This window comes from Esox lucius, chromosome 18, assembly GCF_011004845.1.
Source record: "Esox lucius isolate fEsoLuc1 chromosome 18, fEsoLuc1.pri, whole genome shotgun sequence".
In the NCBI taxonomy this organism is placed as follows: domain Eukaryota; kingdom Metazoa; phylum Chordata; class Actinopteri; order Esociformes; family Esocidae; genus Esox; species Esox lucius.
The window spans coordinates 1,455,519-1,472,063 of record NC_047586.1 but is presented as its reverse complement, the minus strand read 5'-3'; the positions used below and the strand labels follow the sequence as shown (position 1 = coordinate 1,472,063).

The 16,545-nt window shown below is 44.3% G+C and overlaps 1 protein-coding gene across 4 annotated transcripts; it reads right to left on the bottom strand.

Annotated features, from left to right (window-relative positions):
• Positions 1–1,858: 1,858 nt before the first annotated feature.
• On the bottom strand, positions 1,859–10,440 carry tbpl1 (TBP-like 1). Of its 4 annotated transcripts, none has more exons than XM_010883089.3 (8): positions 10,417–10,440; positions 9,073–9,184; positions 8,644–8,896; positions 7,330–7,412; positions 6,774–6,837; positions 6,403–6,506; positions 4,792–4,886; positions 1,859–3,805 (listed from the first exon to the last, which is right to left on the bottom strand). In XM_010883089.3, the coding sequence occupies exons 3-8, from the start codon at positions 8,776–8,778 to the stop codon at positions 3,723–3,725; spliced, it is 564 nt and encodes a 187-aa protein (XP_010881391.1). In that variant the 5' UTR covers positions 8,779–8,896; positions 9,073–9,184; positions 10,417–10,440; the 3' UTR covers positions 1,859–3,722. The 4 variants fall into 4 exon arrangements, with proteins under 4 accessions (XP_010881391.1, XP_010881388.1, XP_010881389.1 ...); XM_010883086.4 differs by lacking the exon at positions 10,417–10,440 and adding an exon at positions 10,115–10,262; XM_010883087.5 differs by lacking the exon at positions 10,417–10,440 and adding an exon at positions 9,670–9,848.
• Between the last annotated feature and the right edge of the window lie 6,105 nt (positions 10,441–16,545).

Genomic DNA, 16,545 nt, shown 5'->3' with positions numbered 1-16,545 from the left:
CCCTTCTAGCCATGACTCTTCACACCAGGGGTGTCAAACCAGTTCCACGGAGGGCTGGGTGTTCTCCGTGGAACTGGTTTTTTCTGTGAATTGGTTCCCAGTTCAGACCTAAAAAAAAACAGGTGAGGGTAGAAACTAACCAATTAGTGACCTAATAAATAAAGTACAAGGTGAGAGCGAAAACCAACATGGCCCTCCGTGAAACTGGTTTGACACCTCTGGTTTACATGGAGAACTCTGTTAGTGCCTATTCAGGCAAGCATTTCGCTGGATGAACATTCATGTAAAGGTTTTTACCAGAGGCAAGTATGTGGACAAGGAGCAATGGTGACATGAATATCTACAGCCATAGCACATTTTTGCCAGCCCGGATAGATTATCCTCATAATATGCTGCTAAATTATGTAGCAAAATGAAAAGCATGTGTATGACATGAATACAGGGATTTATCTTTTCACCCAGATTGTGATTAAGAACAGCCCTTCGCCGTGTTATATTGGCCATATACCACACCCCCTTGTGCCTAAGTGCTTAAACAATTAGTAACTTTTGTATTGCTCAAACGTTTGGAACATTGTCAAGAAGGGGAGTCTGGACCGAAGTTTGAGCCTGGGGTGGGGTGTGGCGAACTGTCAGGCAGGAAGCGATACTGTTGGTAACAGCACGTGTGACATCAGTTTCATTTACATATATCAATGCTTTCAGGAAGTCATGGTTTGAAAGGCTTCCAAATCAGGCCTGTTAGGAGCAGTTTCACATCGTGCAGCTGAATGGAGGTTACGGGACACCAACATCCATGCCGTCCCTCGCCAGAAGTATTTCAGTTTTTCAGAGCGAAGGGAAAGACCCTGAGGGAATAGAAAGATTCCTGCTTTTGGACAAGATCAAGCCGATACTACCTTTAACCCTGCAATATTTACCAGATTGTTTGAACAGTGCGCAAGAAAACCTCTAGAGTTTTCAACATTTACTACAAGGTGGGATACCTTGTTCCTCAGGCCCGGGTTTGGGGGGTTGTGCTGGGCTCTGGGGGAAGTGGATTGGGCCTAGCTGGGGCTAGTGATCTGTCTGCTACATAAGAAACACTGACCAAGTCCATGTCACTACACAGACGTTTTTCTCTCCTAAACTTAACCTAGACCAATTGCCTAACCCTAACTTAAATAACCTAACAGCCTTAACCTAACTAGTAATACCCAAGCTATACATAGTAACCCCAATACTGACATCATGCCTAAATTGATACCCCAGACTGGAAAATCTAATTTTCCAAGTGGGGACCTGCCAAAAAGCCTTCACGAAACCAATGTCTCAGGTTTCTAGATCTCTATGGGGACTTCACAACATAAACCTGGATCACACAGACATTTCTTTTCCTATCACTGTGAAGACCAGAGAAACGATTCCATAAGCATAATTCCTTATCCAGAAGTCCAACTCTTACCATAACAGCCTAGCTTTTATGCCTAAACTCAACACAGCCCTAAGACCTAGCCATAACTCTTACTGGTTATGCTTAAACCCCCCCCCCGCCAAGTGAAAATCTTGTGGGCCCCATCTCCACATAGTTTTGGCTCTCTCTCTCACACATCTAAACTAGCTGTCTAAATAGACTCCATTGTTTTGTTTTTCATCTTAACCCTAAACACTACCTTAACTCTAACCTTAACTCTAACCTCACCTTAAACTTTAAGCAAAAAACACATAACCCTGACTCTATAGTGCCTAGCCTTAATTCTTACCCCAATTTTAACTTTTGCCTTAAACCTAACCCTTACAAATTTGCATTTTCACATTAGACAACTTTTCCTGATTATATGGTAAATTAGGAAATTAAGTCAGAAACACACACACCAGCTCAAGCTCTCATTACATTTTTATTTTACAAAATACAAAAGTTCAAACATACAACACAAACAGGACAGCTGCATGACACTTAGTTCCCATGCCAACATGTGTTACTTTTCATAGATCAGAAAACTAGAACCTGCTGTGTTACTGACAATGAGGGTGTTTTCATTTAAACAAAGAGCACAGCAAATAGTATTCTTTTTTATTTTTTTTACCAAATCCATTAAGTAGAAATGGAAAACACTTTGCAAATAAAACTAGTTTTAATTCTGCCATTTTTTGCTAACAAATGTTGCGCAAGAAAGGACAAAGCCATAGGCTGGGTCTCAAATGACAGAAGAACTAGTTGACTGTCGTCTGATCCCAGATCTGTGGTTTAGGGTGACTTGAAGACAGGGATCAGTATTACAGAACAGGGTATATTAATTAGTATTGATGATGCATCATTTTACAACATTAAATGTAAAGCTCTGAAGCCTGCGTATCATCACGTTAAGTTTTCTTGGCTGATGGGCAAAGACATGAATGCCAACATCATCCTAACTAGATTCTCCGGTTTCACCCATCCGTCCTTTTTTAGCAAAACTTTTTGACAAACAATAACAAACAGAATGAAACTCGACAGCTTCGTCATCCAAGCAGGATGTGAGAAGAACTTGGACTTTCTGGCATTTGAATTCAGAGACTAAAAGGGGCAAGGAATCTCCATGACAACATGGTCCAATGGAACATAAGATTCTTCTAGTAATGTATGTTCTGTTAAAAGAGACTGGAGAGGGGAGGAAACCCCATGGACATAATGTATAATACTCAATATTTAATGTTTGATACCGATCCATTTCTTACAAGACAATGAACTTACGTACACCAAACATCAGTGATATTTTACCAACCTGGATACATAATATCAAAATATAAAATGGGCACGTCGTAAAATACAAACAACAAATGTTATGAGGAAGTCTTAGTTGCACCATTTTAAATAAAACTAATGCGTTCAATGCAGTAACGAGTAGTAATGTGAGCCTCTCCTCAGCAGCTGTTCAGGACAGCTGACACAAAGTCCTGTTGCAGACAGAAACACGCTGATCTATGGACAGATTTCTGAAAAGAGCCCTCTAATTATGGGCACCATATTTACAACTACAGGGCAAATGAGAGATGCTAAGAAATCTGTTTGTCGTAAAATTCAATGACGTAGAAAAAGGAAAAGCAGGGACCCGTTTTGGCTTGTGAACACCTCCACAACTACTGGTCAAAGGACAGTAAATGTCCACAGAGCTTCCTTAAGCCGTTTAAACCCCCACTGTGTGGTCCGCGACATGGTGACATCACAGTCTGTCTGATCATGCATTAAAACACTAAAAATGCATCCCAAAGGGCACCTCCCTCCCTACTTAGGGCACCTCCCTCTACCAGGAACCACTCGTGCTTTATACTGGGATAGGGTGCCTTTTGGGACGCCACTTGTTGCATCACAACTAAAATAATAACATTAAAAATCAAGGAATCCCGGTCTGCTTGGAGAATCCCGCCTCCCCTAGTGTCATCAGTCACAGGAGCAGCTGTGATTGGCCGGCTAGCCTTGGGCTGACGGCGGAAGGTTCATGGTGTAGAGGTCTTTCCGGGTATACCAAAGTTCAAAGGGCATAGCTGTCACCACAACATTATGTCCCTGGACGACAGGAGGACGGAAGATGCCCGACTGACTTCCTGGTGACCCCCGGTAAAACCAAAACAATAAAAAAACAGGTTATATTCCAGCCAATCACGACACAGGCTGACTCTGTTACCGGGCAGATAAATGTTGGGGATAATACAACACATCCAATGTATAAGGTGCTTCTTGATGCGTCTCTTCTGTTCACGTCTCATTTGCGGAGCGGCTTCTGACACTCGAACAGCAGAGGGTAGATGTGCTCTACGGCCGTGGCAACCGTCTGCACGTTGGGTCCTGAGACAGAAATGTAAATGTGTCAGTGGAGATTGTGGAGAAGTCACGTCTGCCTGGAATGACATGGTGTGTGTGTGTGTGTGTGTGTGTGTGTGCGCGCGTGTGTGTGTGTGTGTGCATTACTACTAAAGACCAGAAGTTCTCATCTGTATAGTAAAACAAGGACAATACTAATTGAGGACTTTTTAATATTGTTTAGTTTTAGTGGATTTTGGGTTAAGAAATCCCAGGTTTTTGTGAGGTAAAAGAATGAGACAGATAAATCATGTCAAAAAATTTTCCACTTTTAATGTGACCTATAATGTGAACAATTCAATTGAAAAACAAACTGAAATCTTCAAGGGGAGAAAATGAAAAATAAAAACCTTACGATAACCTGGTGGCATAAGTTCTGACATGATTTATCTTTGTTTCATTCTTTCACATCCCAAAAACCTGGCATTTAAACAGGGGTGTGTAGACTTTATATCCACTGTACACATTTTTATCCAATATTCTCCTGGAAAATAAAACTTTAAATTTAAATCCCCAAAAGGTCCTTCCTAGGGGTGCACTACAGAGATGTGTGTGTGCGTATGTGTGTGTGTGTGCGTGCGTATGTGTATATGTACGTACGCTAAACAAAATTATAAATGCAACACTTGCCCCCATTTATCATGAGCTGAACTAAAACATCTTTTTCTCTGTCTAAATCTGTGTTAGTGAGCACTTCTCCTTTGCCGAGATAATAAGATGCAAATTAATTATTAAAAAATCATACAATGTACACAAAGTGTACCTATGATAAAAAATTTGACTTCTACATGCTTTCTAAGTAGGAAAACCTGCAATATCGGCAGTGTATCAAATACTTGTATATTGTGTGTGTGTGTGTGTGTGTGTATGTATGTATGTATGTATATATTATGTGTGTATGTATATAGTGTGTGTGTGTGTCTCTGTATGTATATATTGTGTGTGTGTGTATGTATGTATTGTGTGTGTACCTGTGACAGTGAGGCTGCCGGTAGAGAAGATCTGGATGGTGGCCTTGAGGGTTTTGATCCTGTAGGTGGCAGCAGGATGGAGCTCTGGCTCATAGCTACATAAACACACTAAGTCAATACACAAACACTTGGAGGACGTGTTGCCCTGGCCCAGCCACTAGAGGTCAGCCTAACTCCTCAGTAACCTGGCCCGGCCACTAGAGGTCAGCCTAACTCCTCAGTAACCTGGCCCGGCCACTAGAGGTCAGCCTAACTCCTCAGTAACCTGGCCCAGCCACTAGAGGTCAGCCTAACTCCTCAGTAACCTGGCCCAGCCACTAGAGGTCAGCCTAACTCCTCAGTAACCTGGCCCGGCCACTAGAGGTCAGCCTAACTCCTCAGTAACCTGGCCCGGCCACTAGAGGTCAGCCTAACTCCTCAGTAACCTGGCCCGGCCACTAGAGGTCAGCCTAACTCCTCAGTAACCTGGCCCGGCCACTAGAGGTCAGCCTAACTCCTCAGTAACCTGGCCCGGCCACTAGAGGTCAGCCTAACTCCTCAGTAACCTGGCCCGGCCACTAGAGGTCAGCCTAACTCCTCAGTAACCTGGCCCGGCCACTAGAGGTCAGCCTAACTCCTCAGTAACCTGGCCCGGCCACTAGAGGTCAGCCTAACTCCTCAGTAACCTGGCCCGGCCACTAGAGGTCAGCCTAACTCCTCATATTTCATTTAGCATTATGCTTTGGAAAGAATGCCTCTAAATTTGAACGACTGTTGTCGCAAATCATTCTGTATACCAACATGTATACATTTCATTGAAAGTATCAACATGTTACTTTCAATCCGCTCTGCACAGTATCAACCAACACAGAAGTCTATCGTTACTTTAGGCATCACAGCAACAACAGACCACTGGATTGGTGAAATCCCTTAACTATAGTCAGCTAGCTTTGGAGGAAGATTTTTTAACTTTGTATGTGCTGAACTGTTTAGCACTGTTCCTTTTGTTTTATATGAAATTATTATGAATGGCTAAATTGCTGACTTAGTTAACATTAGCAACAAACTTAGCAATTCATGCAAGTTTGTGAGAAACTTCCTAAATACGGAGCACTGGGGCACAAAACTCCTTAAGTAGTTGTAAAATGTAATGACTAAGACATGATTATTAAAGAATATCAACATTGTTTCATATTATTTACAGAGTTACTGTTTTAAAGTTGTTATTTCAGCCTGCATTAGGCAATATATGGCTCTGTGCTACATCACTTGACAGCCATGTATCTCTCCAGGACTGGGCGCCTGTTTGTGTCAGTAGCCTTTCAAAATAAAAGTTGCAACAAAAAAACAACCCAGCAGATAGGAAACGCTGTTGGCCAGAACCTCTAGTGTAGCAACCACTGACTGGAACGGGGACAGAAATTCTATGAATTATATTTCTAAGCATTCACTCCTTTGCACTGCCAGAATCCAGAAAGATGACTTACAGAACTGGAACCAGGACAGTCTTGGTCCACACACTGAGGTGCTGACAATGGATCGCCTCGGCAACATTCAGTATTTGCAATGGTTGTCACGGTGACAGTATGTGCGGGTGTTGTTGAATGCCTGAGTGACGGTGGGTGTCATTACCTGGCGATGGGGCGGTTTTTCTTGGTGAAGTCGATGAGTCGGATGGCAAAGGGCATGGAGCACACTGCCAGAACATTCACCACCTTGAAGTCCGCAAACCTCACCTACAACCGAGAGGTTCACAAGTGTAAACACTCCTTAAGGATGGTAAAGATAGGATTGGGGCTGGATATTGCAGTGGCGGTAATGTCCGTGCAGTGGCGGTAAGGTCAGTGAAGTAAAATTGTTAAAATTAAGAGACCACTGCAAATTGAACGCTTCTGTTCTTGACTCAACACTTTCCTTTTCGTCTTTTTTGGAAAGGAAAGAAAAAGGTGCAGTGGTCTCTTAATTTTTTAGCTGTGTATGAATACAGTATATACAAATTCTACCTTGAAGCCCAGCTTCTGTAGGGTGCGAGCTAATCTCCGAGCTCCCTGCTTCGCCTCCTCCTCACTGGAAAAACACCACACACAAGCACACGCACACAGAGAAACTCATTAGTAACATGCAGATCCGTGTGTTTTCTCAGTACCTGGACTGCTGTGTGCGTGCGGTTCTGATGCTGTGTGTGTACCATGATGTGCAGGTGTTGTGTTTCTGTGGGATGTGTGTGTGTACCATGATGTGCAGGTGTTGTGTTTCTGTGGCATGTGTGTGTGTACCATGATGTGCAGGTGTTGTGGTGTGTTTCTGTGGGATGTGTGTGTGTACCATGATGTGCAGGTGTTGTGGTGTGTTTCTGTGGGATGTGTGTGTGTACCATGATGTGCAGGTGTTGTGTTTCTGTGGGATGTGTGTGTGTGTACCATGATGTGCAGGTGTTGTGTTTCTGTGGGATGTGTGTGTGTGTACCATGATGTGCAGGTGTTGTGTTTCTGTGGGATGTGTGTGTGTGTACCATGATGTGCAGGTGTTGTGGTGTGTTTCTGTGGGATGTGTGTGTACCTGGTAGCTCCAGTACAGATTATTTTCCCTGAAGACCAGATGGAGGCAGTGATCCTGGGCTTACGGAGCTTCATCAGGACTTTCTAAATTTACCAAACACACACCCACCCAGACAATAAACAGGCAGTAAAAGTTGAAAGGACATGCCAGATGGTATCCTTAGATACATTAAACATTCAGAAAGACAAAAAAGGACTCATCTCTGGCCAACTGAGTTGAAAGCGACAGACAAGTGTAAGCCCCACGTGTATTCAACCCCTTTGGACGTTTCCACATTTTGTTACAAAATGGACCCAAAATTCTGTCAAACTCTAGCCACAACTTGATGCAAGTTTTCTTTTTGCCACTCTGCCATAAAGGACACTTTTGTGAAGCACCCAGGCAATTTTTGCAGTATGCAGTGTCATCCAGCTCAGCCCTGGAAGACCATAACTCCTTCAGAGTTGCCCTAGGCCTCTTGGTGGCCTCCCTGATTAGTAACGTTCTGTGCCAGATACTCGCTTTTTGAGGGGGGCTTCTTCTAGACATATTGACAGTTGTGCCATATTCTCGTCTTTTCTTAATAATGGACGTGACTGTGTTCTGGGGACATTCAATGTCTTGGAAATGTTCTTATATACTACCTCTGGCTGGTGCTTTTAAGCAACCTTAAGTCCAGATTTGCTTTGAATGTTCCTTCATCTTTATGATGCAGTTTTTGTTAGGAATTGTAAGAACCAACAGTGGGATCTTCCAGAGGCAGGTGTATTTAACCTGAAATCATGTGAAACGCTTTGACCTCCCAGAGGCAGGTGTATTTAACCTGAAATCATGTGAAACACTTTGACCTCCCAGAGGCAGGTGTATTTAACCTGAAATCATGTGAAACACTTTGACCTCCCAGAGGCAGGTGTATTTAACCTGAAATCATGTGAAACACCTTAATTGCACACAGCTGGACAACAAATTGCATGACTTCTAGAAACTGCTCACACAACAGCTTACTCAGGTGTGTTATAGCATAATTATGCAATAATTTTGGGAGGTGCAATAATTACTTCTGGGAACCACTGTAGTGTTCACAGCTTCACTCACACACTAAGATCCAAATATGCTGTAAGAAAAGTCCCTGATGTTTAGACACTCAAGCCTCCAGGCAGCACCTCCCCAGCTTTGCAGTGCTGATTCATGGAGGTGCCCGCAAATCTACAAGTCACGTACAGAAAGCCTGTAGCCCAGTCAAACATCAGCATCATGTAATAATGTAAAGTGAAGGCAGGAAGAACCGTACATGCCTTCAGTAGAATTGCATACCGCCTAAATAGCAGGCCTCACCCCATATTCAGGTTTATAGATGACGTTGACCCCCTCCAGAGCAATGGTCCGAAGGTTAAGATGGCAGCGTGTCCTGAACACAGCCACCACGTTGGTGATAATGATGTCCAGCGCCACGTCATTGCTGGGCTCCATGGGTACCAACCGGACTGGGCTAGACCACCAAACCAAGTGTGGTTGAGCCGGGCCTTGGGGCGGCTGGCAGTCAAGGTGCAGCTCACATATGCATGGCTACCGCCTTTATGGGTATTCTCTAAGGAGAAAGACACAGAGGTTTTCGATGGGTACTAGATTCAGAAGTAATAATTCAAACCCATGTGGGCTTTCCCCCCGACCACCACTAGCCGTTTGACACCCGCATTGTCTTTTAATAACATAACAGACACATCCTCTAAATTCATGTTATGGTAACTACCACAGTAAACATACTTCTCTATGGCGGATGATGTTATTCCTATGACGTTATTCTCTAACTCGTAGCCCCACAAATTATGGGATTATGGCCCCGAACTGGCGAATGTCGTCAGCTATGCAGCTGCACCTGCAACAAAGACCACTGACGTTAATTCGACCCGGTTCAGACTTCTTCAGATTGTTTGAAATACAACATACATTTTACATATTACAAATTAACACCGGAAATGGCAGTGAGGCGAAGTAACTAGTTCGCTAAACGAGATACCGGGGACAATTTCACTTTGTATAAAGTTGGGCTTATTGTCAAGTCAAGTGAACTAGCTAGCTAGCTAAGTTAACTAAGCTAAGCTACTGTAGCTAGCTAAAATATTACCATAGCAGGCTAACTTCCCACAGACACAGCATCAATATATCGCTATTTGTTAACTACGGTATACTACACAAAGGCTTCACTATAAACTTAGGTTGTGAAGTTTCTGCAGATTAAAGATGTAGCTATCCCACGTCAGAGACTGGTTGAGAGCTATATAGTGAACTAACTAGCTACGGTGACAATATAACATGTCCTATATATACGTTAATGCAGAGTTTGTATTAAGGGGAGCTTACTAAAAATAACTCCGGTTAATGTTATCTTACTACACGGCGTCGCGTTGCGTAGTAACGCCACTGCAGAGCTACACAGGATCCCTCTGAATAGCTAACGTAACTAGCGCTATCTACGCCTAGCCAACGAACAAAATGTTTGTATAAGTTAACTAGCCACAGCTAACGTTAGTCAAACAGGCTAGCGAAGAGGACATAAACAAGTAGCCTGTTTTGTACACCTTTCAGCATGCCTGCCAACTAACAAAGAAAAATAGATAATAGATATTTGCTAACATGATTAGCCTATGACACCAGCCGCGGTTGGCTAGCCATGGTTGGCTAACCTTGTAGCTAACTACAGAGGTAGGGCGGGCCACTTGCTTTTACTTTAGTTAGCCAGCTTAGCGTCGCTAGCTATGTAGTTAATTTAATGGGATTCAAGACTGTATATTAGATACTTATTTACCTAGGTCTAGATGTTCCACACTGAACTATTCCAAAAATTAAAAACAAACGCCATTTCAGGGACAAATGTATTGCTCTTGCTTCAGTGTTCAACCGCTAACGGGATGCTAACCGCTAACTAACCGCTTCCTGTTTAGAATTTGTTAAAGAGCAAGGCTGCAGTTGTTCAGACATCTATCTGTCTTTTTAACGCCCCCTTTTGGACAAGGAGAGCTCAAACTTCTATTGACAAGTTACCAGGAGCCAAACGTTTTATTCAGGGATTATTGGGGAATATATATAATATATAAAATCACCACATACCTGAAAACTTGAGGGCAATCTTGGTTACTGTACTGTCTCTAAAAGCCTTACCAGGCACCAGTCCTAATTCGTGTGTTGAGAATCAGATGAGAGCTGTGGTCCAGAAGATGTTTTGTATTGTGCAATATGATAACCACCTTGATGGAGACCATTCTGTCTAATGATTTGGTTCTCTGCTTATAGTAGCCTAATGATAAAGTAGGCCTAAGGCTATGTGTTGAAATGGAGTTACCATTGTTTGTTTATTTAGCAGCAAGTATGCTACTGTTTGTGTGTTTAGAACTAAGAGTAATTTGAATTTGGCACGGTCTGGGATTGGGACCTAGGTTTCCAGATTCATTTAATGTTGATAATACATGCTGATCTAGAATAAGGTTCCCACCTATTCATCACATTCCATTATGCACCGATCAGCCATAACATAATGACCACTGACAGGTGACGTGAATAACACTGATATTCTCATTACCATGGCACCTGTCAGTGGGTGGGATATATCAGGCAGCAAGTGAACATTCTGTCCTCAAAGTTGATGTGTTAAAAGCAGGACAAATGGGCAAGCATAAGGATCTGAGCGACTTTGACAAGGGCCAAATTCGTCCAAGGAAGGAAAAGCGGTGATCCAAGGCAGGAAAAGCGGTGAACCGGCAAAAGGGTCATGGGCGGCCAAGGCTCACTGATTGCTCGTGGGGAGCAAAGGCTGGCCTGTGTCGTCCGATCCAACAGACAAGCTACAGTAGTTCAAATTGCTGAAAAGGTTAATGCAGGTACTGATAGAAAGGTGTCAGAACACACAGACCAGTCAGGGTGCCCATGCTTACACCTGTCCACTACCGAAAGTGCCTACAATGGGCATGTGAGCATCAGAACCGGACCACCGTGCAATGGAAGAAGGAGGCCTGGTCTGATGAATCACGTTTTTTTGGATGGCTGGGTGCTTGTGCGTCGCTTACCTGGAGAACACATGGCACCAGGATGCACTATGGGAAGAAAGCAAGCTGGCGGAGGCAGTGTGGATGTTACTTTGACATATACCACCTACCTGGGGATTGTTGCAGACCATGTGCACCCTTTCATGGCAACGGAATTCCCTGATGGCATTGGTCCTAAACTGATCCTAAATCAACACTACTAACGCAGCTTTGCTTACATGCGTCCTGGCGACTGAAGGCAACTGTAGATGACTGCACTTTCAAAAAGTTGCTGACAAAGTCCCAACTCAAGGAGAGTTCAGTTTTGTTGACACTTGGCAAAATCCTACTGATTTCCTACAGTCCCTCTTAATGTCAGTTGCTCTTTCTGCCAATACAGCACTTTATGGTCTAAGTGTCTGACACTCTGTAGAGGGAGTTGGCCTTAACACTGGATTCTAGAGTGGCGTCCCAATAGGCCTGCTGCTCTGCAGTACGCTACTTCTGACCAGAATAGATGTGCCCTGATCAATGGTAGGGCACTATGGGAAATAGGTGGCTATTTGGGACACTGTCTTTGTGTTTATTGTCTGTTATCGCCTAGAGAGCCATTTGGATCGAGAACTTATGGCACTGTATGGTTTTGTGTCGACCCATCTGGTCAGAACACTCTGTTTGGGTGTTGATTTTGCTGGACGGGTTGCAGAGAAGACAGAAAAGCTAGCTGGACGTGGACGTGTTATTATCAATGAGATAATCCGCAGCTGGTTGGACGTGGATGTGTTATTATCAATGAGATAATCTGCAGCTGGCTGGATGTGGCCCATGAATGAGTTTAGTGAATAAACATTCTGTCCCAAGGTTTTTATAGTCACTGGAATTTAGACAGGTTTTTGTATTTTTTGTATTTCAGTAATTTTGTAGACGCTCTAACCCAGGGGTACTCAACTCTTACCCTAAGAGGAGCTTGATTTGAGTTTTGCAATGAAAACATTGGCCTGGAAGTGGCTTGGAGGTCTGGAGTTGAGTTTGAGGGCTCCAGACGCTCTTATCTAGTATGACGTACAGTCATCATAAGATAGATGAGAGCCACAACCCAGCATTAGTAAATAAAGTTTACTCCATTTTGAGCGATCAGCAAAGTCATAGCTAGATATATATTTTGTATTCTTTAGTCATTTAGATACAGTATATGTATTCATATACTGTAAATGATTAATGTGTATGCAAATCTATTACTTCTGGAAAGGCAATAGTGTGTGCGTATTAATCTTTGAAAAGGTAGGGTTTCAGAAGTTTTCGGGATATGGACAGCAACTCTGCTTACCTAACTTCAAGGAGAAGCTGGTTGCTTGTTTCAGAGAAGATCTTTAAGTGGACTGAGGGGGAGGGGTGGGATGGCTGAGGGAACAGACGTGGCAGAAGGAACAGCTTTGGCAGGGATGTTGGCTTTGAACATTGCCTTAAGTTAGGGAGGGGCGGTGAATTACAGTAGTCCTTGCTGCTTGCTGCAGAATTACAGTAGTCCAGGAGTGAGAGGACAAGGGCCTGGAACACTGAATTACAGTAGTCCAGGAGTGAGAGGACAAGGGCCTGGAACACTAAATTACAGTAGTCCAGGAGTGAGAGGACAAGGGCCTGGAACACTGAATTACAGTAGTCCAGGAGTGAGAGGACAAGGGCCTGGAACACTGAATTACAGTAGTCCAGGAGTGAGAGGACAAGGGCCTGGAACACTAAATTACAGTAGTCCAGGAGTGAGAGGACAAGGGCCTGGAACACTGAATTACATTAGTCCAGGAGTGAGAGGACAAGGGCCTGGAACACTGAATTACAGTAGTCCAGGAGTGAGAAGACAAGGGCCTGGAACACTGAATTACAGTAGTCCAGGAGTGAGAGGACAAGGGCCTGGAACACTAAATTACAGTAGTCCAGGAGTGAGAGGACAAGGGCCTGGAACACTGAATTACATTAGTCCAGGAGTGAGAGGACAAGGGCCTGGAACACTGAATTACAGTAGTCCAGGAGTGAGAGGACAAGGGCCTGGAACACTGAATTACAGTAGTCCAGGAGTGAGAAGACAAGGACCTGGAACACTGAATTACAGTAGTCCAGGGGTGAGAGGACAAGGGCCTGGAACACTGAATTACAGTAGTCCAGGAGTGAGAAGACAAGGGCCTGGAACACTGAATTACAGTAGTCCAGGAGTGAGAGGACAAGGGCCTGGAACACTGAATTACATTAGTCCAGGAGTGAGAAGACAAGGGCCTGGAACACTGAATTACAGTAGTCCAGGGGTGAGAGGACAAGGGCCTGGAACACTGAATTACAGTAGTCCAGGAGTGAGAGGACAAGGGCCTGGAACACTGAATTACATTAGTCCAGGAGTGAGAGGACAAGGGCCTGGAACACTGAATTACAGTAGTCCAGGAGTGAGAAGACAAGGACCTGGAACACTGAATTACAGTAGTCCAGGGGTGAGAGGACAAGGGCCTGGAACACTGAATTACAGTAGTCCAGGTGTGAGAGGACAAGGGCCTGGAACACTGAATTACAGTAGTCCAGGAGTGAGAAGACAAGGACCTGGAACACTGAATTACAGTAGTCCAGGAGTGAGAAGACAAGGACCTGGAACACTGAATTACAGTAGTCCAGGAGTGAGAGGACAAGGGCCTGGAACACTGAATTACAGTAGTCCAGGAGTGAGAGGACAAGCGCCTGGAACACTGAATTACAGTAGTCCAGGGGTGAGAGGACAAGGGCCTGGAACACTGAATTACAGTAGTTCAGGGGTGAGAGGACAAGGGCCTGGAACACTGAATTACAGTAGTCCAGGAGTGAGAGGACAAGGGCCTGGAACACTGAATTACAGTAGTCCAGGAGTGAGAAGACAAGGACCTGGAACACTGAATTACAGTAGTCCAGGAGTGAGAGGACAAGGGCCTGGAACACTGAATTACAGTAGTCCAGGGGTGAGAGGACAAGGGCCTGGAACACTGAATTACAGTAGTTCAGGGGTGAGAGGACAAGGGCCTGGAACACTGAATTACAGTAGTTCAGGGGTGAGAGGACAAGGGCCAGGGTTAGTAGTTGTACTGCTTCCTGTGGGGGGGGGGGGGTGTGGAGCCGGAGTGGGTCACTGCTTTAAGGTTTTGCAGAGAAATTCAGGGTGTTGTCCAGGGTCAGGCAAGAGTCTTAGTGCTCTGTGAAGGGGACACTGTGATGAAGAGGGGATTGGCAAACTGTGATGAAGAGGGGATTGGCAAACTGTGATGGAGAGGGGAGGAGGAAACTGTGATGGAGAGGGGAGGAGGAAACTGTGATGGAGAGGGGAGGAGGAAACTGTGATGGAGAGGGGAGGAGGAAACTGTGATGGAGAGGGGAGGAGGAAACTGTGATGAAGAGGGGATTGGCAAACTGTGATGGAGAGGGGAGGAGGAAACTGTGATGGAGAGGGGAGGAGGAAACTGTGATGGAGAGGGGAGGAGGAAACTGTGATGGAGAGGGGAGGAGGAAACTGTGCAGAAGAGGTCTTGGAGTGGAAAGGGCTAACAGTAATAATTGGTTGTCTACATATGTGTTGCTGTTTCCTTGACATGTCCTTCTTAGAAATTCCAGACTTATTAGCATACCATTGACCTCCAACCTGTTTGGTTAAAATTATATAGCGCTTGCTTGTTCAAATCCCAGTGCTGACAAGGTGAAAAATGTAGTGTTGCTCAAGGGAATTTAACCCTAAGTGGTCCTGCAAGTTTCTCTGGATAAGTGTGAATTCTAGAATGTGTGTGCGTGGCGGGGTACTCATAAATAGGGATGTTCTTTCAGTAAACCATCTGGTAGCTGTTGGTCAAGACAGTTGACCTGAAACGCCTCTCCTGACTGACCCCTCATCGTGTTGCCTGGCCCATCGCAGTCAAACTATTTTTCATTTTAAGAGTGCAGCTTGCTGGTATCAAATAAATAAGCCAGACACTAAATACACAAGAACAAACAATGACACAGAGGTCAGAAGTACAGTAGATAGAACTCAATAAACAAACTGAAACACTTACAGAGTTGTCTGTCCCTAATGCCAAGTTCAGAGGTGACCAAGGGGTCAAAGGTCTTTTTTGGCATCATAGACAGCTCTTCATCTCAACAGGAAAAAATGACCCAGGTCACCTCCTCTTCTTATTATTCTCCATTTCCTCCCCCTGATCCTCCTCCATTGGTGGAGGTTGAGAGTAATGCTCGCTGTAGGTGAGAGTTGGAAGAAGGTGTCCATCAGCAAAATGGGCCGACCTTCTTATCTCTTCCTGAGAGTTTAATGAAAGATAATAAACCTCCAGCATCATTTCTCTTCCTGAGGGGCTCAGCATCGCACTTCCTGTCAGTTCTTCTCCATCACACCCAGACACACATGTACTAAAGCACACACACACACACACACACATGCTCTGATATACACACATGTACTAAAGCACACACACACACACACACATGCTCTGATATACACACATGTACTAAAGCACACACACACACACACACATGCTCTGATATACACACATGTACTAAAGCACACACACACACACACACATGCTCTGATATACACACATGTACTAAAGCACACACACGCACACACACATGCTCTGATATACACACATGTACTAAAGCACACACACGCACACACACATGCTCTGATATACACACATGTACTAAAGCACACACACGCACACACACATGCTCTGATATACACACATGTACTAAAGCACACACACACATGCTCTGATATACACACATGTACTAAAGCACACACACACATGCTCTGATATACACACATGTACTAAAGCACACACAAACACACACACACGCACATGCTCCGATATACACACATGTACTAAAGCACACACACACACACACGCACATGCTCCGATATACACACATGTACTAAAGCACACACACACACACGCACATGCTCCGATATACACACATGTACTAAAGCACACACACACGCACATGCTCCGATATACACACATGTACTAAAGCACACACACACACACACTCACATGCTCTGATATACACACATGTACTAAAGCGCACACACACACACATGCTCTGATACACACACATGTACTAAAGCACACACGCACATGCTCTGATACACACACACACACACACACACATGTAGTAAAGCACACACACACATGCTCTGATACACACACATGCTCTTTCTCTCTAA